This window comes from Perca fluviatilis, chromosome 14 (assembly GCF_010015445.1).
Source record: "Perca fluviatilis chromosome 14, GENO_Pfluv_1.0, whole genome shotgun sequence".
Taxonomy (NCBI): Eukaryota; Metazoa; Chordata; class Actinopteri; order Perciformes; family Percidae; genus Perca; species Perca fluviatilis.
Genome location: NC_053125.1, coordinates 31,492,278 through 31,518,131, shown reverse-complemented (window position 1 = coordinate 31,518,131; position 25,854 = coordinate 31,492,278). Strand labels below are relative to the sequence as shown.

The following is a 25,854-nucleotide window of genomic DNA, read 5'->3' as shown; positions in this document are numbered from 1 at the left end:
GCAAAGTCAGCGGCTTTAGAGTGGCCCCTATTTCGCACAGGGCACTGGGGCTGCTGCACCGATGCTATCTTTGCTAAAAATGTGGTTATATTTTTTAACTTGAAACTGTGAGTTGTAATAAAGAAGTAAAGTATGTCTGTTATACTAGGCCAGTGGTTTTCAACCTTTTTTGAGCCACGGCACAGTTTTTACAAAAAAAAATCCTGCGGCACACCACCAACCAAAAATGACACATTGTAGCCTAATAATCAGAATCTGCATTTTTCCTTTTTTAAAATGTATCCATCGCTTTTGCAGGCTTACATCGATGATCTCGGCCCTACTGCTTACATCCTGTCACTGCTGGATGCACGTGAAAGGTGGCAGCAGGGCTTCAGACTAACTTTTTTCATTAGAAGCATAGTGGCCCCCAACTGAAAATGTTAGGGGCACAACCAAAAGGTGTTGTAGAAATAAAGTTGCCTTGCCTTACAACCTCTGCCTGTCAGTCAGTCCCCAGGGCACAGAAACCACTGCTGTGCCTGCTCGGCTCCGAGGAAGTGTAACGTTAACAGCACCGTGACCGCTTTCGGCTCGCCATTAATATCATATCACAGCAAACGCTGTCTGCTCAAAGTTATGAAAAACTGTAACCACACTTGAAACCACTTTATCGGCATTTCCGTGACTCACTGTGACTTCCACAAAACTGCAGAACCGACATAGTTTGCATCATCTGCAGCTCTGCGTGTGTGCGAGTGTGTGCGTGTGTGCGTGTGTGTCAGAGCTCTGCTCTCTGTCAACTTTCAGAGAGGACAGATAAGCTTGCGCTTACGCGCTCTCAGGTACCGGAATGTCAACGTCTAACGTGTAAAAAAGGGGGCAAATTTACTGGTCGCACATGTGCGACCTGATGTAGAATTCAGTCGCACACTCTCAAATTTTGGTCGCAAAATGACTGCCCTGCTGGCAGTAATTTTATTGTCTTAAATCAACAAGGTCATTATTGCACTATACTGCCACCTACTGACACAGAATAGTATTTAATTTCTCTGCCAGTCATCATATTGAGGCACAGATGCGCAACAATGGAAAATAATTTGCAGTAACTCAATAAAAAATTTTTTTGACCAATTAAGTCAAATCGGATAATTTCCCACGGCACACAGGACGATCTCTCACGGCACACTAGTGTGCCGCGGCACAGTGGTTGAAAATCACTGTACTAGGCAAGGAAGTTTTCTTGCATTATAAAAGAAAAAAAACGATTTGTTTTAACTTAAAGTATGAAGTTAAACCAAGTAATAAAAAGTTAAATCAACTAAAAGAACAACTTTAACAAAACTAGAACACTGTAGTTACATCAACCTCATTAAATTTATTTAATGAGGTTAAATTTATTTCTAAGTTGAAACAAAGACAGTCTTCAAGTTGAGTGAACTTCGATTTTCAAGGCAGCAGGTGAACTTGCATTTCCAAGTTAAACTACGATGAAATATCTTACAGTGTATTCAATATGAAATCATTGCTTTAAGTTTGAATTGCTCCTTTACTGCCAGCCCCAGCTATCTCTGTAATCCTGAATATTTAATATTTTAACAATAAAGCTTTTTTTCTGTAGTTTTTCATGAAATTTATCTGCGTTACTCTCTGTCTTTTACAAGGTTTGTATTTCAGTTCTCAGTTCAGTCAGTGTCTTTAACATCAGCTCCATATCACTGCTGAGAGTGGGAAGGAGACGCTCATTGTATAAATGTGTTTGGTTGAAAGCATCATATCAGTTGAGTCAGACAGCCAGCAGGCGGCAACACAGCACCTTCTCTTTCTTTACACATGCTCAGTTCAGCTCACAGTTCACTCTGTTGGCTCGGTCTTTATGTTTTTATCTTAACTTTTTAATTAATTCATCACTGAATTACAGAAATCTGAAAAGTATTTGAATATTATATTTAAGTAAATGTAAAATAAGGTAAAAATGAACTTAGGTCAGTCAAAAAGTACATTGTCAGAGCCATAGAGAGATTGAGTTGAGAGACTCTTTGATCTTTCTAGCGGGGTGGTCACATGGTTCATGCCTGTATAGTTCCAAAACACGCCGTGCTGTCATGTTCTTCTATGGGACTGACAGTAGCGATTGAGATATTGAATGGTAAATATAAATGAAAACACATTACCAAATACTTGTTTGACTGTTTAAATTGCATTATTACATATTTGTAAATATCAGTTTCACATTTGGAGTGGTAGGGTGACAACTGAAAGCCAGAGAGCGTTGGGTTGAACTCACCTGAACGTGAAGTGGAGGATCATCCATCAGCATGTTAGCATTTAGCATGTTAGCCACAACCAGCATGCACCTGTTGGTGAAGTAACATGGCAGCAGGTGTATTTGATTTGCGTCACTTAGCTGATGATACTTACACACTTTTACTGAAGGAACATTTTCGATGCAGGACTTAAACTTTTAAGTAGTATGGTCACAGTGTGGTATTAGTACTCTTACTGAAGTATCTGAATACTTCTTCCAATGCTCATAAAGAGACTGTGTGCGAGAAACACAAAGACACACACAGATGACTTGTTGGACAATGTCCAAGTGTAAGTGGACAAATATGCAGTGTGTGTCTTTGTGTTTCTCCCTGCAGCGGTTACCTGGAGCACATGCGTGTGTGTGTGTGTGTGTGATTAAATCCCTGCTGTTTAGTATGACATTTAGCGCTTTGCTCGTGGCATTCTTTCTACAATAGAAATCAAGTATTCTTCAGAAAGTTCTGCCCAACTCTGTTGCAGAAGTTCCCATAAATGTGTGACCACTTGTAGGTTTCTTTGCTTTCACTTTTCTGTCCAGTTCATCCCAAACCAGCTCAATGGGGTTTAAGACTGGTGACTGTGCTGGCTACTCCATGTTTTTAAGCTTACCATCTTGTTCTTTTTCGCTAAGTGTAGGATGAACCCCTGACTGTGGTAGCAGTTTTGGTTCAGCGTGCCTTTCACTCTGTACAAATCACCGACCGTGGATCCAGCAAAACAGCCCCAGACCATCACGCTTCCTCCTCCATGTTTGACAGTTGATGTCACACACTGAGGAACCATCCTTTCGCCTTCTCGACGGCGTACAAAAATCCTGCGTGATGAACCGAAGATTTCAAATTTTGATTCATCAGTCCATAACACCTTCTTCCAGTCTTCAGTAGTCCATTGACGATGTTTCTTGGCCCAGGCAAGCCTCGTTTTCTTATTCTGATGTCTTAGCAATGGCTTTCTTGCTGCAACTCCACCTATCAAACCTGTAGCTCAAAGTCTTCTCTTTACAGTTGAAACTGAGACTTGCTTATTACGACCACTATTAAGCTGTGCGTGAAGCTGTTGTCCTGTGAGCCGCCTATCACGCAAGCTGTTGACTCTCAGAAACTTGTCTTCTGATTGTGTTGTGGCTTTGGGTCTGCCAGACCTTTTCCTGTCAGAGTGTCCCCCAGTTTCTAAGTGCCTTTTGATGGTGAACAATACTGTACTCACTGACACCTTGACTTTCTTCGCAATTTCTCTGTAGGAAAGACCAACATTCTTATGTGTTATGATGGTCTGTCTCTCTTCCATTGTTAATTGCCTTTTTCCCGCCATTTTTATAGCAACACACTACTTTCTGCAGTACAATACTGTTCATATAATGCTCACGAGGGTACGGTACCACAGTGTGTTCCAACAATACTTTTATACAAACAGAGGGGGTTGTAAGTAATCCAAGTTGGAACACCTGTGGGAATTGGTAGCACCAACTTTCAAAGCTTGATCAACCTCCATTGCTGCAGAACAGCTTTACATTGTATATAGGGTGACCAGATTTCCCGGAGCTAAAACCAGGACACTTTGCGCGTGACCATAGTGCTTGTGCACGCACACGCTTTTTAACGTGAACGTGTGCCAGCCCAGGTCAGACATAGACACACACAGTAACTTCATTATTTTGATCGTAGGCTCCTCATCTAATAATAACAGTGTTTTTTCCTGTACAATTAACAAAATTGCAGCAACAGCATTTTTTGGTTTAGTGTGAGATTAATGTTTCTACAAAATTAATTTCTACAAAACATTCTTTGAAGTGTTATTTATTCCAATAACACCAAAAGAATTAAAATGATTTACTGAAAATTCTGAGCATTAACCACTTTTATGCACCTATTTCTACCTTTTTCTGAATCAATGTATGCTGCAAATATCTCCCTCCTGTTTGGCGTCTTTTGTTGAGGAAGTAACCTCCTTAAATGTGCATATGACAATTATTCACCTCAATGATACAATAATTCATTTTAATTTATTAATAGACCCCTGGACTGTAATATTTCAGATGTGTTTGAGGAAGATTTCTGCTCATGTCCAAAACTTTGTGCACATTCAAAATACAGTAGCTATATCTGTGTTCTCTGTGATTTGGAGTCGTGATATCTGGAGAAAAATAAAGTTCTACTAGGCTATTATAAGAATAAAGTCACTATATTTCAGAAAATTATCCATAGGCTACCTAGTCTGCTGTGCATTATGTGATTGCTCTGCTGCTATGGTGGGTTTCAGACCTTCTGACTGACACAGAGCCCCGCTTGAGTGTCTGAATGAGACAAAGAGTTTAGCTAGGGAAGTGGCTGTACGCTGCTCTACATCGGAGGTGGAAACCCGAAACTACAGAAATACACGGAGCACAAACGCAACACATCTGCCGCAGCATGTCCACAGCTGAGCGCATCCATAAACCTGAAGCTCCCCAGCATTTTACAGCGAGAGTGGACATTAAACAGGTCTGCTTCAGAGCTCTGTGTGTATGAGTCTGAACCGTAGACTGTAAACATCACGTCACCGGAACATCAAACTAAATCATTAGTATTGCGCTCCTAAACTTTGTGTTGATGGCATCAATGTATTAGACTGATTTGGCTATGATTCCTCCGAAAACTTCACCCGGTTTTCACAGCTTTCCTCACGGAGAGAGACGGTTGCTAGGTGATAGCAACAAATACAGCATGGACAGACCCCGCACGTAGCTGCCCGTTCTATTCGCCTCGGAAAATAAACTGGACAAAGTTACATTCGGGGCTACACTCAAAACATTCGGGACTAAAGCCCCGGCAAAATCGGCTGACGCTGCTCCTGGTGTAAACTGGGACATTTTAGCGTCCCGACAGGCTTTTCAATTCAAAATCGGGACTGTCCCGGTCAAACCAGGACATCTGGTCACCCTAATTGTATACCCATTCCTTGTTCCCTGAACAAGGCCTTTTTGTAAAATTGTGAAATGTACATAATTTTTCAGTTTTGGGTAACCTTACTTTTTTTTTTAACCTCAGGCAGTTCACCACTTACCTTTGTACCATTTCAAGCTATTCATTGGACTTGAACTACTACAATTTCAATAAAAAACTAAAAGAATTGGAGTGTTCTAAAACTTTGACATATATATATACACACATACATACATACAATTTAGGCTTCTGGCAACCAACGTCTTAACTGACACTGCGCAAAGAAATTTCCAACTTCTTCACAACCGTCTCCTGCTCTCCCTCTGACAGATAGAGACTCAGCCAGAGGCACGAGCCTGGCAGAACCACCCTAACCAGAATCTAAGCTTTCCAATGATATTAGGGCCAGTTGCTGTGACAAATGGTTTGCGAGAAAATTAACATTGAACTTACATGAAATGTTATCTAATTTGCATTCTGCATAAACTCTGCACACCCATTACTCTCTGTGAAATATCTCACAAACTCTTCACTCAACAAATGCATCGGTACAACAAGCGGTTCCCGGGTAATCCAGTTTTGAAATTGCAACAAAATTTCTACATGGTATCCAAATTTGGGCCAAAATTATAATGTATTCTCATGTAAACTATTTATGTCAGCACAGACATTTTTGTAAGTTGCTTAGCCAGTGTTTCCCACCATAATGGTTATTATATTGCCAGATTCCAGACAATCCCACTTACTTATATATATCCCACTTACAAATATGAATATATATTTCTACTGGTATGCTTCCTAGTGACATTATTACAAAAATATGAAACAAAAAAAACCTGTGTGTGCATGGTTCAAATTCTGAAGTGCAAAATAGTTCAGGCTACAGCACACATATTTACATCCAGAGATAAGAATAATCAAGTCCAACCTCTGAATTTCTTTGCAAAGTGCAACAGATTGACGCATTTAAATGTTAAAATAGACAACATTTTCTTACAGGGGAGCATGCCCATGGAACCCCCCCTAAGGGGGCTTTTGCCCCAGTGCAGCTCTAGGTCTAGTGACCCCCCTGGGGCAGTGTCCCCATTTTAAGTTTTACAAAGATAAAAACAACTCCACTGTTTTGTGCTTCTGAGCAGAAAATGTCCCTGGATTTTGTCTCAGAAAAATAATCTGTTCACCTCAGCTTTCACACTACATACTGGTTATAGAAAATGAGCTGAGCAAAGTGTCACTCATCTGGCCAGAGCGTTGTGCTTTTCTACGCTGTGACAAAAAAAACATGAATCTGTTAAACTTTACTTATCTAGTGGCTGGAGGGGTGGCTAGTTAGTTAGCTTGCTTTCTAGGAGGCTCTGTTCTCAGTTCACCATCATCTGTATTGTATCGCTATGACAATCTTGCGGACTGAGACAACGAGATTACAGGGCCAGACGTAGTTTGACTACTCAGGCCTACACACACACAAACCCTTACATATATAAAGATATGCAATCACCCACCACACCCTGTATCTCGCCTTCGCCACTTTTTACCCCCAGTCAGGCGGGCGGGTCTGTGACCAGCGCCTTGCATGGCTGCAGGACCAGATGGCTGCTTGCCTGTGCTGGACTACCTCCACCCCAACACTCCCCTCCCCCATTGCGTGTCTTGTGTGCCCTTGTATTGGTTATGTGCTTATGTTGCTGAGGTGTTTTTTTCCTGTTCCCACACTCTACCCCTATCAGGGGCATAGTCTGGGAGTTGCCTTTTTCTCCTCCCCTCTCCTCATGTCATGCTGTATTTTCTTAATACCCTGTCTTCCTTCCCTGTCTACCCCATTGTCACATTGTATGTTTGTATATGTATGGTCAGGTTGATGTGTTTGTATCTTGTAAAGCGCTTTGTGATTTTTATCTGTGAAATGCGCTCTATAAATAAACTTTACTTACTTACTTTACTTACTATTAGAGAGAAGAATCACTTCATTAGATGTTAAAGTGAATAAAATGGCTTTACCAGCCTACTCACTGGAGTTCAGCAAAGACACATCCTCTACAAGTACACTTTTATATTTGTGTCCCCTTCAATAATTGCTCATAAGAAATCTAATATGTATTGTCCCTCCCAACTGTTAGATTAAATTTACACCAATCGAGTTTGTTACGGTGAGCCTGTATCAAGAACCCGCTGTATGCCCCTCCTTCATCCTCCCTCCTCATGTCATCTGAGACAGAGAGTTATGATTGGCTGAACCAAACCACAGCAGAGTAATGACTCTGATATCAGATAAAGTGAATCAAACAGCTGTGAAGTGAAGCAGAAAGTATCTTCAGTATAAACTGAACCTGAGTTGTTCATGAATTATAAAACTAGTTTTTACTAGAACTTTGGTGTTGATAACAACAGCTTTTTGACTTTGGCACATTTTATTTTTCATAAGCAACTTTTTCTAATAAAAGTCCTGATTTAGAACTATTTATCTGATGTTCTTAAATTATTATTATTATTATTATTATTATTATTATTATTATTATTATTATATGAATGTAAGTAACTCCTGTATTACTAACTTTTGCTTCCTGCTTTTCTCTGGAATTTTAATGTGTTTAGACCATCACGAGGTAACAGTGAAGGCTGGAGAGGACGTCCTTCTTAAGTGTCAGGCTCCCAGAGATGCTCAGATTGAAATGGTGGACTGGAGCAGACCTGATCTAGGTGATTACATCTTCCGGTTCATACCACAACAGCCAACTACGGATAACCAGCATCCCTCATATCGTGGTCGAGTGGAGCTGAGAGATCCGGAGATGAAGGATGGAAATGTTTCTGTTGTTCTGAAGAACGTCAGAGTCAACGACACCGGAACATACCAGTGTCGAGTTGTAATCAAGGAGGGAGAAGATCCTAAACTCTACAGCACCATCCAGCTGACTGTCTCAGTCTCAGGTGAGTTTGTAGAGTTGAGTCTCTGTAAAACTAATGGAATATCTATTTTTGCACATTATGTGCTTGAGAGGGAAAATGTACAAAGAGATGCATAACTACTTGTAAGTATATTTTTTCAACATAAACATGTCTTTTAAGGACCTGACACACCAAGCCGACGGCCAGGAACTAGTGGCGACGAGGGCCAACTGTGGCGTCGCCTCTCGTCCCCTCTCGTAGCCTGTCTCTTGCCCAAAAGTGAACACACCGCACTGACTCCAGCCGACGGCCAAGTACCACGTATGTTCGGCGCCTGCGAGAGAGGAAATAACTCTCCATACCAGCAGGCCGCATTAATCTATCTTAATAGATCCATTTAATCTATTCCTCATTCAACAAGAGAAACTGGACACAAATGTTGCTATGATACCCACAACAAACAGAGTTTGCTCTCAGCAGCAGAACTGAACAGAGCCTACGGTCCCTCTGCTTCACCCTCTGCTGGGAAGACAGCACTACGGGACATTTATTTATTTCATGTTTATTTGAATAGGGACAGATGCTAAGACATAGACATTTTTGCAACAAATCTTCAATGTACAGCATCACAGCATTTATAGCTATTGCTAATTTCCAATGCCCGTCTCTAGAAGGGCTTTTAAACATTCATGAAAACAAACTTTAAACATTTAAGATACATAAAGCACATAAACTTAAAAGACACCTACATCTGTGCAACCCCACACCCCCCCCCCGCGCCTATACAACACCCCACGCCGTCCCACCCCTATAATGTGACTGTAGGTCTGATTGTTAATTAAAAACATCTTCAGTTTAATTTTAAAAAGCTTATTAATTTGCTCTGTTTTTAGCTCATTCCATGACTTAGCTCCTTTAATAGAGAACTACTGCAGTGCCCATTCAAAATTGTTTGGAACTGGTGTTGTGATGCTTGCAGCTTAAACAAGAATTCCACGTAGTTAGCGTGTATGCAAACATGCAGATTTGACATAAGACAATAGTGTAACATGACCAGATTTTCCATGGAGTAGACAGGCAAAGTTCATTCAGAGTTCGGGAGTAGTAGCAGGACTGGAGATGCTGTTGCATGTCCCACAGGTGCGACCCTAAAACCAAAGCAAAGTTGTCCCTCTGGAATGTTGTCATCTCCATCAGCCAAATGAAACATAATGTTATTACATAGATATGATATATATTGAGTCATGTTATTCAAAGTTATTTTTACAATGCTTTTTGGCAATAAATCTTTTACCGTTGGAAAGCCTGTTTAGTTCCCTTTCAAATGGTGCCCCATTTGTAAGGAACATGCATGGATGATCAGCAGTGCTGAGTATGTGGGTTGAGCCCATTCAAAATTTGCCAAATCTTCTCTGCCAATGCCAAACAGCTTATTCTGCCATTGACTCGTTTGGTGTTTGGTGGATTGGATGATTGAAGTTTGAAGAAAAATGGCAAATTATCATTTAAAACACCTCAGTAGCGTGTGGAAGAACCATACACAGCCACACCAGCCTGGCACCTCCTCCTCATGCTGGTCCCCAGCCTGGTCACACACTGCTGTGGGATGGCATCCCATTCTTCAACCAGCATTAGTCACAAGTCAGCCAACGTGGTTGTGTTGGTCACTCTAGCACGAACAGCACACCCAAGCTGATCCCACAAGTGTTAAATGGGGGACTGCTGGTTGAAGAATGGGATTAATTTTTTTATTAACGTAATTAGTTATAAGTGGTGAAAGTTAGAGGCAAACTTACACAACAGTCGCGATGTTCCTGTTTGCTATTTGAAAGTGAAGAAATGGTAGGATTTAACATTGGAAACAGGGAAAAGTCTAGTGGAGTCGTCCCCCTCCCCCCACACACACACACACATACATACAGTGGAGTTAAAGGCCCGCTGCCGGTAAGGCGGAAGAGATTGTGGTGCGCCTTGGCGAGAAGGCCACTCTGCCATGTGAGGCTGCTGATTCCTCCATCAGCTTTGTAGAGTGGAGCAGACCTGACCTGATGCCAGATATCGTCTTCTTATACAGTGATGGACACTTGGAAAAAAACAAACAGAATCCATCCTTTAAGGACAGGGTGGAGCTGGTGGACAGAAATCTTAAGGACGGAGACGTGTCTTTAATTCTGAAGAATGTGAGCAGCATCGACAACGGAACATACAAGTGTGGAGTTAAACCAGCTGGTTCAAGACGTAGAAAGAGAGCCAACATTGACTCTGAGCCAATCAGAATCATCCGTCTGCAGGTTACAGGTGAGTGAGTCTCTCTCAGTGAGTTTTTCTGAGTATCAGGTTGTAGTTGCAGTTTCTAACATCAGAGAGGATGAAAGCTGCTCCTGTATCACACATTTACTGACTCATATGTTTGATTCATCTTCAGGTGCTCATGATGTTGGAACAACAGACCAGGACCGCCTGCCGCAGCAGACAGTTGAACTCCTCTGACAACTTAGACGCCAAACATATCCCCCTCTGTGAATCTCCACCTTTCCGTGGTGGGGGGGGTCTGTGTATCTGAGTCTGGGATCCGTATTATCTGGAGCTGTGAGATTCTGTAGGGTCTCCATGATGAGTTGGTCCAGAGGAGGGTCAGACTAAGAGAGATTCACTTCAAATAAACTTTACCTTTAGAGAACTAGTACATTTACTAGACTAAACGTTGCTTCAAAGAAAAACAAATTTTACTTAACTCAAAGTACTTTTACTTTCAATACATTTTCCTCAATTAAAAATAAAATGATTCGCTAATTGATTTTTGAAAAATGCGCTCAAATAAAAGTAAAAGATAAAATCATTCCAATGTTCTTTAAACACAGAGATGTTCAGACAATATAAACTCAGCAGTATTACACAGAAATACTTTGCTCTCAAACAGAATGTACTAGTAATGTACTCAGCATGTATCTATCAGTGCAACCTTTTAACAGGAAATTATGTTTCTTTAGTTGTAAATATCAGCAGACGGAGCACCCAGCTATCACCATAATCAGGTGTAAATAGCTCATTTGTTTATGTGTTTGGTCAGGTCATGTTATGCTTATTTAGCATTTTAGTTTTCTGCTCGGCCGTATAAAGGTTCATGGCTTCTGCTTGGAATATTATATTTCCAGCTAGTGATATGATATAACCTTGAATGGTTTAAACTGAGTTGATTACTTTGAAAGCAGTTGATAATTATTTAATATGAATGAATGGATGAAATAATAATGATCAGAGACATGCTGGAAGTTAATAACTCAGTTTAACATTCAGATACCTTAATGGGCCTTAAACTGTTTTACTCTTTTATCTTATTTCAAGAAATACTTTATTTTGCTACATTTGGATCCTCAAGTTGTTACTTTTATATATTCATTTTTGTGCACTTTTCTTACTTTGAACACAAATAAAGCCGCTCCAAATATCCAACCTCATATTGTGTGTGTGTGTGTGTTCTATTTATATGTTAAATGTGTAGAGGAGGAGCAGAGACTGGGGGAAGGATGTGATCCTGAGAGACTAAGATATGAGTCTGATGGAGGGTCTCTGGTGTCAGCTGAAGACACCTTTGTCCAACATGTCCAGGATTTCACAAAAACACTCACACTTGCTTCATGCTTCTTACAGTCAGCGTGGTCAGGGCGATGCAGATGGCGATATATCCCAACTGCAGCCTGGGTGACTGCACGGAGTCTGCAAGGTTTTGTAACAACGCGGCCTGTTGCAGTGATTGGCTAGAGAAGAGAAGAGGTCTGTTCTTGGAGCCGCTCTACCATTGCCTACACTCATACTGACATTGTTCAGTGTACCGGTGGGGGCTATTTCTGAGCGTACCACATACAGCGGCCGACAACAATCCAATAAGTGCCCGCTGGTCTGGTGGATGTCCTCCGGAGGACAAGTCATGCCTTCGTTTTGCTTACTCCAAGCTTCTTCCCTTGTGAACACCTCCGCTCTCTTCACACACTACGGTCCGATCTGCACACTGCTGTTTACCTTTTCCTGCTACAACTGAATTCCCATGGTACTTCAGCAAGACACTAGAGCTAGCCTTCTGTAACGCTATTACTTTCAGGATCAGACATAATTTGGACCGTTTCCATATAGTTACATAGTCACTGATATGGTAATAACCACTACAGTGCTCATTTACCTATTTTTGAGGGGGAAACTGTTGACGATAAAAAAGTTAAAGCCATGCTTATGTTTTGAAAACAATGTACTTTCGGTTGTATGTAGCCTGCAGCTATCTAATCATATAACTACACTAGTTAGCATTTGTCTGGTTCACACCTTCTCAAGCTTCTAAAGAATCATCAGGTCATATCTGTCATTTAGCATACTGGAGAAGACTCAGGGGCCATCCACATGGAGATGCTTTTTGAGGTAAACGCACATGTTTTGCATCGTTTGGGCCGACCGTAAAAAAGAATCCTGTAAACGTACTTAACTGAACAAACTCAACAAACAACTACAAGAGAGTACAGGTACAGGAATGCACCTCTGGATGGGGTGAATCTTTTTCCTTTCCATTTGTTGATGGGTTGACATCTGAAAACATAAGTGCCTGCTACTGATCAGCTTTTAATACCTCAGCTGTACAGGAACGTGCTCAAACGCATGAAAGAGAGGCAGATGAAAAAAACTAAAATGCTACTTTGATTGCGGAGCGAGAGACCTGCCTACACTACAGGAGAGAGAGACAGTCAGATACAGAGTAGGAAATACATGGCAGCCAATTTCTTTTGTGAATATGAGCACATTACCCCCGTTTTAGCTTCACTCCACTGTCTCCCCGTATATTTTAGGCTCCAATTTAAAATTAATTTACTTGTATTTAAATCCTTAAATGGTCTTGCCCTATCATACCTGTCCGACTTGCTTCACCCCTACACTCTGACCCGCTCACTCAGGTCAGCTGATCAACTGCGCCTGAGTGTTCCTAAAACAAAGCAGAAACTTAAAGGGGATTGTGCTTTTGCTGTGGCAGCTCCAAAAATATGGAATGAGCTACCTCTGCCTCTTAGACAGGCTTCTTCACTGTCTACTTTTAAATCTCTTCTTAAAACCCACCTTTTTTCCTTGGCCTTTCCCAGCAGAGGCATTTTTGTGCAATTATTTTGACTGTGATACTGTTTTATGTTTTAAATGTAGATGTTGTAGATGTTTAAAATTACTTAAAAAAAATTTCTGTACAGCACCTTGTGCAACGTTGGCTGATTATAAAGTGCTTTATAAATAAATTTGTTTGATTGATTGATCCAAACACCTGAGGGCAGCATCTTTCGGAGAAACATGCGACACCTGCTAAAAAGCAGAGGTCAGTTTTCCAGAACAAAATGTTAAGTATCAGGAAGACGTTCAAGCAACCTGAAGCGTGAATTATACTGGCCGCGCGATCGTAACGTCAAAATGACGTAGATCTTGCCGGCGTGTCCGGATTTATAGCACGCGAGCTGGGGTCGTGCACCACTCTTTTTTTTTCAGCAGCACGTGACAAAGCAGAAACAGGAAGCATGGACGTGTTTGAGGGCAAGCTTTCCAAGCAAGTGCGTCTCTACAGGCATCTCTACGATCCTTCCATTAAGGAGAACAGAGATACGCAGAGGTACCAGAATTAATGGCAAGAAATTGCCATCTTTATAGAAACCAGCTGGGAGGTTGGAGGACGTCTTTGTTTTACAGGTCAGAGTGAGGTCTTCTCCCTCCATCACAGGGAGGACAGGACTCTGCAGGATCACTGGTCCACCTCAACACAGAGACAAACTACAGCATGTCATCCATTCACACACAGCTTCATCAATACTGACTCCACAGTCTGATCTTACCAGTGACAGTGATGTTGATGCTGTTACTGGTTGCTCCCTCTCTGGACTCACACCAGTAAACTCCACTGTACCATATGGGGATGTAGCTGATGTTACAGGAAGAACCAGCAGGTCTTCCCCAGTCAGGTCCACACTGAGTCCTGGTTTTTCTGGTTGTGTTCCTCCTCAGAGTCCATCCAGCAGAGCTGTCGTCCTCCTCACAGCTCAGAGAGACATCTGAGATCAGCTGGGTCTCACAGTCAGAGAGGCTGGAGGGAGGGGGGAGAAGAATGTGTTGTAGTTGAAAAATCTGTTGTTGATTGTTACTGCTACCTGACACTGTTTTTATGGAGGACTAAAAATGACAGAAGGAAAAATAAATGAATAAAAGTAGAAGTAAATAAATAAATGCAGAAATATAGTGAAAATAAATACATTTTGGTAACATAAATGGCTATTTCTGTATTTTTACATGTATTTATTGATTCATTTCTACATGTATTTATATATTTATTTATATATTTATGTATTTATATATTTATTTATTTATTTATATATTTATGTATTTATATATTTATTTATTTATATATTTATTTATTTATACATTTATTTATTTATACATTTATTTATTTCTGTATTTCCACATTTCTATATTTATTTATTTCTGTATTTCCACATTTCCACATTTATTTTTCCCTGCGCCTGTATGCTAATTGAGTGGGGGGTGCCAACATCAGTCTGAAGAAGGATTGGTTAGAGTGATAGAGTGAATCTACTACTACTGCCTTGATTTCACTGGTACAAGGAAGCCTACTCTGCTGCTTATGTGCAGGTTGAACACCCCTATACAGCATAGTGTATATTAATGATAAACAACTAGATTTTCAAAACTGGAGGAATATATAACCGCCATAAACAATATTTTGCGATAAAATTGTGATAAAATTACTTCCGCTGTGGAGTCCTTCCAAGCCATGGATGTATTAAGAGAAGCAGGTTAGCACTAGCACATAATCGTTTTGTTGGCTAGGTGCTTGTGCAGACATTGTGAGGCTATGGCGTCGGTGGTGGACAGCCTGTGTTGTCGATAGGTGATTGCCTACTGGGCACTAGTTGAGGGTTTAGTCCCGGCCACGGACATTACCTGCCTGACGCTCCATCCCGGCTTTGATGCCTGCTGCCTCAACCCGTTCTCGCTGCAGGTAGCATACCTCAACTTCAGGCAGGAGTATGGCCCTCTCCAAGCCAACAGACCAGAGTATGTTTAGATGAGAGTAATTTATAACACTATTATATTATCATACACTTCTATTATAGTCGTCAGTTTTCTACACAAATAACAAACTGTATCAAAATAATTAATGTACATCTACTGCTCTTCATACTATTCCTCCTGCACATACAGTACACTTATTCTTACTTTACCATTTCTATGTAATATGTAATGGGCTGATTGCTTGGCCTTCAGTACTGCTGCTTGTAGCTTTCTCCAGTACCATTGTACCTAAAAAAAAAAACTTAGAGAATCACAAATCCTAAGTATCTTGAACTGCAACTGACTTACTGTATAGATCCATTTACAGAACACACACACACACACGTAAGTTTAGCAAGATCCACTATTAATCATGTCCAGTCTTCTTCACCTCATTTTCCTTCCTGTTGGCTGCAAGCAATTTCATTGTTCTATAGTCCCTTTGTATACCAGTATCCTGCAAAAGGGACTGACTCTGGCAATTCAGCCTTGTACTTGTTGGCCTTAAATATGTTAAAGTATTGCGTACTGCTAGTTATGAATTATGTTTTTATAGTTTTTTAGTTTTTTTATTTGCTACCACAATCTTTTGCCACTTCCAGGGTTGCAACTGAAATATTACAGCAACAAGAAAGTTTAACGTTATGGAACGCAAAAGTGTAATTGCTATATTGCTCCTGGGGCAGTGATATCTGTAAGTTACGTAACTTATACATTTACAGCGTCTGGTATTTTCTGCCAGCTTTCCCTCCTTGATTTGGCAGCAGCGACTGTGTATTTTGCCTGTATTATATGTTTGTATTCCTCATATTTTTGTAAGATTAGCGTCTGCTCCTCTTATGTAAAATATGCAGCTCCCATAATTTTGTTTGCGATTGAACATATGGTGCAAACACCGCCCCTTTTATGTGAACGTGCACGTCTCTAGATTAGGAAGCCCTGGGTTTATTGAACTAGTTGTTAACCAGCGTCGTGACACAGCTTATGCAGGACCGTGGCTGTTAGGTGAAGCCTGGTAACTGAAATAAATCCAGGGCATGTTGATCTGGATTCATAGTACAGGCCTCTTATCACTAACTCTTTCAGTCCCAGTCCAGAAGCTAGCTGTGCTTCTGTACGTCTACAATCTATTTTACCCTGAATGCATCATGTCATCTTCATATGTACCTTTAACGGCAGCTCCCTATCACAACTGTAAGTGGGAATGAGAGAACATTGTAAAATTCTCTGGATGAAAGCATCATATCAGTTGAGTCAGACAGCCAGCAGGTGGCAGCACAGCACCTTCTCTTTCTTTACACATGTTCAGTTCAGCTCAGAGATCACCCTGTTGGATTGGTCTTTCATTTATGTAGTTTTTTAATTCAACTGTCACTATATTACAGTAAGGTTTGGAGGACAAAATAAAGTGCTTTAACATGTCAACAGTACGGTGACCAGATTTCCCGGAACTAAAACTGTGACACTTTGCGCATGACCGTAGTGCTCGTGCATTACCTTTACACCCCTGGGACAGTCATACTCTCACATACATACCTTTATTAAAGTGTCTAGAAAACACATATACTGTACAATGAAGTGTCCAGTGTTAATAACTAAAGATGACCTGATGATGCATTAAGCCAGCTTAGGCCGGTTACACACTGCACGTGTCTCGCGAGCGTGGCGTTTCTGTTGCGTCTCAGCTGCGTCTCAGCTGCGTGGATTTTTCTGTATCCTACACACCAGAAGCGAGTCTGACGCGGCGCTGCTCCTACTGCTAGGTAACAGGGAGGGCTGATTTCGGGACATAGCGCCGACAGATTCAAACTCTGATAAATGGGTAAGTGGGCTGTCTGTAGCTGTAAAGAGCCTATACAGCCTATCTGATGTTGGACCGTCACTCACGTTGTTACCATAGCCTATCCTACTACCCTTATATAGCCTACTGATTTGATTAAAGCAAGACCACATCGGCAGTATTGACTGCAAAATATGTTACAGAATATTTCGTTCTGTATGACCAGTGCAACATTTGAAAATATTTTCTCTGAAATTTTGTATTACATTTATATCTACATTGATGTCAAAACCAGACTTTCACACATCAATATGTCATTTATTAATATGCATTCGTGTCTAAATGACATATAAACATATTTTCCTATTCTATTTTGCCTGGAAGCGCTTCCAACACGCTCGCGTCTCGCGTGAAAAATAGGCGTCGGTTCTATTTCTAGCAGGCACGCGTCTCACGCAGGCAGTGTGTAAGCTTGAACCTGTTAACATGGGAGCCGGAATATAAACGGACACGCCACGCAGCTGACACGCTTGCGCGACGCGGGCAGTGTGTAACCGGCCTTACATTGAGCCAATCATGTGCTGAGGCTTTGAGAAGAAAGAAAGCATGATGTAATGCAGTCAGACAGCCAGCAGGAGGCAGCTTTCACCCTGTTCTCCAGAGGAGCATTTCACTGGAAAGGCTTTCATTTACGGGAAGTCAGCAGGGTAATCAAATCAGCTCCACAACTGGAGGGACAAAAGGCCCAGTGGACAGACAGAAACAGAACTGCATTAATGCATCAATATGTTAAAAGAGTTCATTTATATGTTACATACAGTTCAGTGCATCTGTTTTCTATCAGATCAGCAGTTTGTCTGCAAGTAAACATGTTTCTGTTTTATGTTGGATCAGTTCCAACAAGTCATTTTATCTGAATGCAAAATATGTTACATTACGTCACATTTAGTTTATTCTGCCAAAGACACACCCATGAAGCTGAACTGGTTCTAACAAGACAAATATATAAAACTAAAACATCCACATCCATTCAGACACACGTATATACATAATACAGTCTTCAGCTTCATAATAAAGAAATAAAATAAAGATGAACTGAGAGCTGATTCCAACTGTGTTTTATCCAAATGGTCCACAGAGAGAGAAGAGGAGACTGAAGTCATGAAGGTCACAACTGCATGCTTTTAGAGTGAGTCACTGGGACTAGATTCTTTTTAAAAACATGTGAACAGACATATATACATATATATATATATATATATATATATATATATATATATATATATATATATATATGTATATATGTCACACTATTATACTCTTGTTAAATTACAGAAACACTTTGACTTGTTTGTTGGTCATGTTATATATAACATATATATATATATATATATATATATACGATGCAGAAAGGAAAGAGTGTCTGCGTGCTTGTCTGATCAGTAAAGATGGCTGCTGCTTCCTCTTTCCTGTTTCATCTTCATCTCTTTCATAGATATAGACACTAGATATCGCCTGGCTGCTGCTGTTCATTGGAACGATTGCATCAACAGAGCCGCCATCTTGGAACAAGGGAGTCACTCCTCTTTAATGCATCAGCGTCAATGTAGGCAAAGGGCTAATGGAAATAAAATCACCATAAATCCTCAATCTCAAGAAATTTTCTAGTTTTTGTGTTCGTTCCACATATCAGAAATGTAGTTATGATCGAGTCCAGAGAAAATTTAAGCTTTTGATATTAATATAATCTACTTTGTTTAAAATGTAATGCCTAGTGCTTGTAAGCCTAGGTTTAGTTGTCCCATTCTTCCACTTGATACTGCTTCCACTTTAGTAAAGTTAAGATGAACTATCAAATACAAAACAAAGAGACTAATTAATGTGTTAATACAAATAATATTTATTATGATTGGTTCACAGATCTGAGTCCAAACGGAAACTTCACGCTTCTGAACTAAGAGTTTCTGCTTCAAAGTTAAGTTTAAAACAGACTGTAATGTCCAGGCTCACTCCTCCACTATTTATTTCTGCATGTATTTATTTATTTAACGAGACTTAAAGACTCCCTTTAGGAGACCTGTGATTTAAACTTCAGCAGGCTGTGACAGTCCGCTCCACTCAGTCCTGGTTCTGGTTCTCCCGGGCTTCCCTTCCCTCCAGCGGGCTCAGCAGTAAGGCCCAGGCCTCCAGCTGCGTGGTGTCAGTTTCTGTCGGCTCCCAGGAAGCGGGCTGTCTTGCTGTAGCTTCTCAAACTCAGTGGAACTTCCCGCCGAAATCGACATACAGGTCGTCCTGGACTACGTTTAAGATCCTCCCGATCACCATTCTGTGGCCGGTCTGATCTGCTGCCGCCGGAGCTCAGATTGCTGGTCGAAGGCGGCATACAGTATATATCATAAAACACATTGTCACCTGTTTGTTTTTTTCATTTCCTCTATCGAACATCAATAAGCAGCACAAAAGGACTCAATAAGCAGCACAAAGGTCTCAATAAGCAGCACAAAGGTCTCAATAAGCAGCACAAAAGTCTCAATAAGCAGCACATATGTCTCAATAAGCAGCACAAAGGACTCAATAAGCAGCACAAAAGTCTCAATAAGCAGCACAAAAGTCTCAATAAGCAGCACAAATGTCTCAATAAGCAGCACAAAAGTCTCAATAAGCAGCACAAAAGTCTCAATAAGCAGCACATATGTCTCAATAAGCAGCACAAAGGACTCAATAAGCAGCACAAATGTCTCAATAAGCAGCACAAAAGTCTCAATAAGCAGCACAAAGGTCTCAATAAGCAGCACAAATGTCTCAATAAGCAGCACAAAGGACTCAATAAGCAGCACAAAAGTCTCAATAAGCAGCACAAAAGTCTCAATAAGCAGCACAAATGTCTCAATAAGCAGCACAAAGGTCTCAATAAGCAGCACAAAAGTCTCAATAAGCAGCACAAAAGTCTCAATAAGCAGCACAAAAGTCTCAATAAGCAGCACAAAAGTCTCAATAAGCAGCACAAAAGTCTCAATAAGCAGCACAAAGGTCTCAATAAGCAGCACAAAGGTCTCAATAAGCAGCACAAAAGTCTCAATAAGCAGCACAAATGTCTCAATAAGCAGCACAAAAGTCTCAATAAGCAGCACAAAGGTCTCAATAAGCAGCCCAAAGGTCTCAATAAGCAGCACAAAAGTCTCAATAAGCAGCACAAATGTCTCAATAAGCAGCACAAAATTCTCAATAAGCAGCACAAAAGTCTCAATAAGCAGCACAAATGTCTCAATAAGCAGCACAAAGGTCTCAATAAGCAGCACAAAGGTCTCAAAAAGCAGCACAAAAGTCTCAATAAGCAGCACAAATGTCTCAATAAGCAGCACAAAGGTCTCAATAAGCAGCACAAAGGTCTCAATAAGCAGCACAAAAGTCTCAATAAGCAGCACATAAGTCCGACATCTTTAGCGTTCTTTTACATCAGACCCCTGTTCCAAGATGGCGGCGGTTTTGACGCATGCTTATAACCTCAAGGCGACATCTAGCGTTTATAGAGGACCTGCAGCGTTCATCAGTGAGGTAGAGGAGATCATCATGCTGCTGCTGCTGCTGATCAGAGACAGGTCTGGTCTGAATGCTCTGCCGAGGGTCACTGATGACTAAAGTCAGGGTAAACTGTCAAACAGCGTCCTACCCCAAAACACGGCGGTCAGGTTTTTATTATGAAGGATTTGATTGGACGTTGGGAGATTTATCTGTTGAAGTATTGTCTCTGTGTGCAGCAGAGCAGCTCAGCTGATGAGTTCAGATGGATATCAACTCTGAAATGAAAAGACAAGAGGACTAGTTCTCTGGAGTCTAAAGCTGAGAAATACCGGGCCTTCCCTCAGACGGACTCACACACACACACACACACACACACACACCCACACACACACACACACACACACACACACACACACACAGGAAGCAAGACTGTATTTCCTAGAAAGACAAAGTGCCACTCGGTCTCTTATTGGCTAATACTCGTCAGTTTTATTGGGCAGAGGTGGGTAGAGTAGCCAAAAATTGTACTCAAGTAAAAGTACTGTAACTTCAGAATAATATGACTCAAGTAAAAGTAAAAAGTAGTCATCAAAATAATTACTTGAGTAAGAGTAAAAAACTACTTGGTGAAAAACTACTCAAGTACTGAGTAACTGTCACTGATGGGCAGTAACGCGTTAGAAGTAACGCGTTACTGTAATCCGATTACTTTTTTCAAGTAACGAGTAAAGTAAGGGATTACAATTGCAAAAACAGTAATTAGATTACTGTTACTTCCCCGTAAGCAGGCAGCGTTACTGCGTTACTTAACCGTGATTTTGTTTCACTGTCTCGTGAGTGACAATGACGTATGAGCGCCGCGACGTCAGTGGTAAACACCGACATGGTTGGTAGTGTTGAACAAGTAGAGACAACATGGAGCGCGGGAGAGAGCAGGACCGTGCAGCATTTAATGCTTGAAAGTACCGACATGATGAAAACATCAGCGTCCGCTCTACACTCTGCGTGGGAAGAAAACTTTTATCTACAGCGAAAAATTCCACTTCAAATCAGAGCAAGCACCTAGCAAGCCGGCACAGGAATGTGAAACTCACTGGAAAAAAAACCTGAACCCCCGACTGACATGACTGCTGCGGCTACATCCAGCTCTACCGGGCGAACCTCCGTGGGCCCCTCTCCTGCTAAACAGGTGAAAATAGCCTTATAAGCAACAAGACTTAGTGCCGCTTAACTGAAGAAGCTCGTCGATGGCTATATTGTCGAGGACAATCTGCCAATTTACACTGTTGATTCTGAATCGTTCCGACGCATGTTTTTGAAAAGTAACTTAGTAAAGTAACTAGTACAGTAACTAATTACTTTTGAAAATAAGTAATCAGTAAAGTAACTGGATTACTCTCTTGGAGAAGTAATCAGTAATCAGTAACTAATTACTATTTCCAAGTAACTAGACCAACACTGGTAACTGTTGTGTAACGTTTGATTTATTTTTTAACACAAGCATTCAATCAGACGGACACAAATACAAAATAATCAAATTAGTTCATCCAATCAATTAAATTAATTTAAATTAATTAATTAATTACAAAATAGTTTAAATTAAAATAATCCAGGTAAATCCAAGTACTTAAAAAATAAAATCAATAAAATAATAATACATAAAAAATAAATAAGCACAAGTATAACACAAATTTCCAAACCTTTACACTTTTTTTACACAGAAACTAGAACAAGGCAATGTAGCTGCTGTTTGGCACTTTTACTAAGGTAGACGTGCTTTCAATCACAAAGGTGGATCACTTGTTATCGGGTTCAATCGCCGTGGTAACTTATGCTGGACGCCTAACCTGGTCAGGAGCAGGTTAACTTGGAGATCAGAGATCAACCGGTGTAAAAGCACCGCCTACTGACCAATCAATACTCCACTGATAACGGCTTCACCGTTCTTAGAAGATCAGGTGGAGCTCGGTGCGCGGAGAGAGAGAGAGGGGGAGAGAGAAAAAGAGAGGGGTGTGCTCATACAAAAAACATTTAGTGACCGACAACCCCGTTAACATTCTCTGATGGGTATATTTGCCGCGGTGTAATCGCGCTGCGGGTTTTGAATTATGTTTTTATATTTTTTATTTGCTCTCACGATCGCTTCCACTGCCAGGGTTGCAACTGAAATAAAAGGCTAAAGCAACGGCAGTTTATGGAAAGTACAAGTGTAATTATGGTCCGATCTTGTGCCTGACTGATGGGGAAGTGATATTGATAGCCTATAAGAGTTGTGCGCATCTACAGCGTCGGCTATTTTTTTTTTTGCCAGCTGTTCTCCTGTTTTAGGAAGCAGCGACTGTATTGCGTTTTGCCTGTAAAACCGTGTCTGTTCTTCGTATTTATGTAGAATTATAGTTTGCTCTTCTTATGTAAAATATGTGGCTATTGGTCATGTTGTGCAAACATCACCTCTTTTATGTGAACACGCGCCACTGGATTGGGAAACCCTGGGTTGATTGAAGTTGTTAACCACCGTGACACAGCTTGCGGGACCGCGGTGGTTAGGTTAGGTGAAGCCGGGTAACTGAAAGAGATCCAGGACATGTTGATCTGGCCTCTGGCGTGGTCCTCCTCGTCTGTGTCTGCATTGCCGACGGCTGATTCTGACATTGCCATTTTTGTTTTGCTGCGACTGTAAGCTAACCCATCCCGCCGCTGAGTTTGAGTATGGTGACGAGACGAGACTGCACAACTCCGTTTGATTGGTGAAACACAGTCATGTGGTAGAGCCTTTAGCGGAGGTCTCTCTCTCTCTCTGTCAACATAAAACATTAAAATGAGGCGTACGCGGGGGGATAAAAACAATGACGCGTAGAATACCAAAGAGGTAAAAAGAAAAGTAACGAGCTCATTGTAGTCTAATGTAGCGGAGTAAGAGTACAGTTTCTTCTTCACAAATCTACTCAAGTAAAAGTAAAAAGTATAGAGATTTAAAACTACTCCTAGAAGTATAATTTTTTCAAAAACTTACTCAAGTAAATGTAACGGAGTAAATGTAACTCGTTACTACCCACCTCTGGATTTAGGCATGAGGAGTGAGATTGGTTAGCTTAAACATGGACAAGCCAATCAGAGTCAGAGAAAGGTGGATACAGCATTATTAAGCCGCATGGCATCAACACAGATATATTTAAACACTAGGCTCGTTCCAGATGAAGTGTGCCTCGCCTGTAAAGTAGACGAGAGCAGGCGGCAGCAGCCGGGGGCGGTGACAAAAATCTGCTCTCAAGAAACCCCTGTTCCTGGAGAAGCTCTAAAGAGACAGTGGAACAAGTTGTTCTGCAGGCACCCCCAACTATCCTACACCCCAGAACAGCTCCCGGTATACGGGACAGGCTTAGGAAACACCTGGATCAAACAGGTCTGGAAGAAGCACAATGGGACAGACTGAAAAACCATCCAGATATCCCAGGTCACTCTCCTCCTGCTCAAGGAAGGCTAGCTGCCAGGACACAACCACAGGTGTCTGTGGAGACATAGCACCAGCCCCCCCAGCACGCCTCGCCAGGTCGTTGCCCAAAATCATAACCACGGCATCAAAATGGTAAGGCATCCCTACAGGGACTACGCACTGTATCAGCCCCCAATCTTAAAGCTTTAGTGCGTAACTTTTTGATATTAATGAATGTCTGTTACATTACCAAATAAGTTGCTACAAAGCTAATTAAGATCAGCTCCACACAACTCTCTCTGTATTTTTCAGTAGGACTATGTTCAGAAGATTGTGGCGTCCGGTGACTTTCCCGCTTAGAAACTGAAGTGAAGATAATGACCTCTTCTGAAGTGTCCATCATGTTTTTTAAATCCTCCGTGTCCTCCTTGGCTAATAGGAGGAGGGGTGGGGGGGCGATAAAGGAAAGCCTTGTATCATGTGGACACTCCGACAGTGTTGTTGTCATTACATTAGAATTCCTCATGGGGGCGACAGAAACTATGCACTATAGCTTTAAAAATGATTATGGCGCCCTGCACAGAAATCAAGCCCAGCTCCAAAGTCACCTGTTTCTGTCTTGGATGTTGGGGACCAAGAAGCTGGTTAAATAGTGATTTGGCTCAGACTGAGCTGACTGCAGAGACACAGGGAAGGCAAGACAAAGGATCTTGGCCTACATGTGAATCCCAAAGCCAGTTTCACCAAACTCCTACAGGCTGCTACTTGGAAGCAGAGTCCCTAAGATGGAGATTCTACATTCAACACGAGGACGGCAAGGCAGACTGGTGGTGAGACAAAGAACTGCTTCACACCTGTGAGAAGGTTGCGCTTTCCCATTGGCTGTCGGGTCTTTGAATGCACCACCCCGCCACTAGGAGGCGGAGGTAGGATAAAAGCTGTCGGCACTGTGTGTTTCTTCGCTTTCACGGTACTGCTGGTGCCATTAATGTGATCTGATTGTAATCATGTATTGGCCATATCTGGTTATTAATCTGTTGCTGTAAATGTATAACTGATCACTATACCGTTTGGTTTATGTTGTGTTAAGTAGCTGGGTATACCTAGTGCTAGTCCATGCATTTGTTACTTCTAGACTAGATTACTGCAATTCCCTATTATCAGGTTGCCCAAATAAGTCCCTTAGGACTCTCCAGCTGATCCAGAATGCTGCAGCACGTGTTCTGACAAGAACAAAAAGAAGAGATCATATTTCTCCTGTATTAGCTTCTCTGCACTGGCTTCCAGTGAAATCTAGGATCAAATTTAAAATCCTCCTCCTGACTTACAAAGCTCTAAATGGTCAGGCACCATCATACTTAGAAGAGCTCTTAATACCTTATTGTCCCACTAGAGCACTGCGCTCCCAGAATGCGGGGCTACTTGTGGTTCCTAGAGTCTCTGGAAGTAGACTAGGGGCCAGGGCCTTCAGCTATCAGGCTCCACTTTTGTGGAACCAGCTCCCAGTCTGGGTTCGAGGGGCAGACACCGTCACCACATTTAAGAGTAAACTGAAAACCTTCCTCTTTGAAAAAGCTTATAGTTAGGGAGTGAGGAGTTGAAGTGTTCACCTAACCTGTCCCAGAAATGCTTGTTACTAATCTAGCTCTGGGGAGTTTACTCCCCGGAGTCCTTATGTTTCTTCTTCGCAGAGCTCTGCTCTGTGATTCTCTGCAATTCCCGGCCGCATCCTGCTGCGTCCGCTGCATCCACCCATCCTCTGCAGCGCCACGTTACATCCCGCAACGCCCTGCTGTGATGTCCCTATGCACAGAGTAGTCAGGATCCGGTATAGGAGACTGCACTACTCAGTACAACACGATGTGCCCTGCTATGACATGAACTTCCACAATGACCTTCGAAGTCACTGTGACCTCTAATGTGACTATTATCGCTAC

General features: G+C 41.5%; 3 protein-coding genes and 1 pseudogene across 8 annotated transcripts in view; 3 read left to right on the top strand and 1 right to left on the bottom strand.

Moving 5' to 3' along the window:
- LOC120572776 (butyrophilin-like protein 2) overlaps nt 1-11,549 on the top strand; it is a 44,976-nt gene extending 33,427 nt beyond the window's left edge. The window contains exons 5-8 of the mRNA XM_039822209.1: nt 7,803-8,138; nt 8,277-8,417; nt 10,050-10,394; nt 10,522-11,549. Of these exons, the coding sequence (XP_039678143.1) occupies nt 7,803-8,138; nt 8,277-8,417; nt 10,050-10,394; nt 10,522-10,586 (887 nt within the window). The 3' untranslated portion in view covers nt 10,587-11,549. The remainder of the gene's footprint in view (nt 1-7,802; nt 8,139-8,276; nt 8,418-10,049; nt 10,395-10,521) is intronic.
- The window catches only part of LOC120572864, a 642,621-nt pseudogene that overhangs the window by 318,764 nt on the left and 298,003 nt on the right, over nt 1-25,854 (bottom strand).
- Nucleotides 1-25,854, top strand: part of LOC120572802 (low affinity immunoglobulin gamma Fc region receptor II-like) — a 395,648-nt gene that overhangs the window by 155,493 nt on the left and 214,301 nt on the right.
- LOC120572747 (immunoglobulin superfamily member 10-like) overlaps nt 1-25,854 on the top strand; it is a 187,999-nt gene that overhangs the window by 105,682 nt on the left and 56,463 nt on the right. The gene's annotated exons all lie outside the window — the stretch shown is intronic.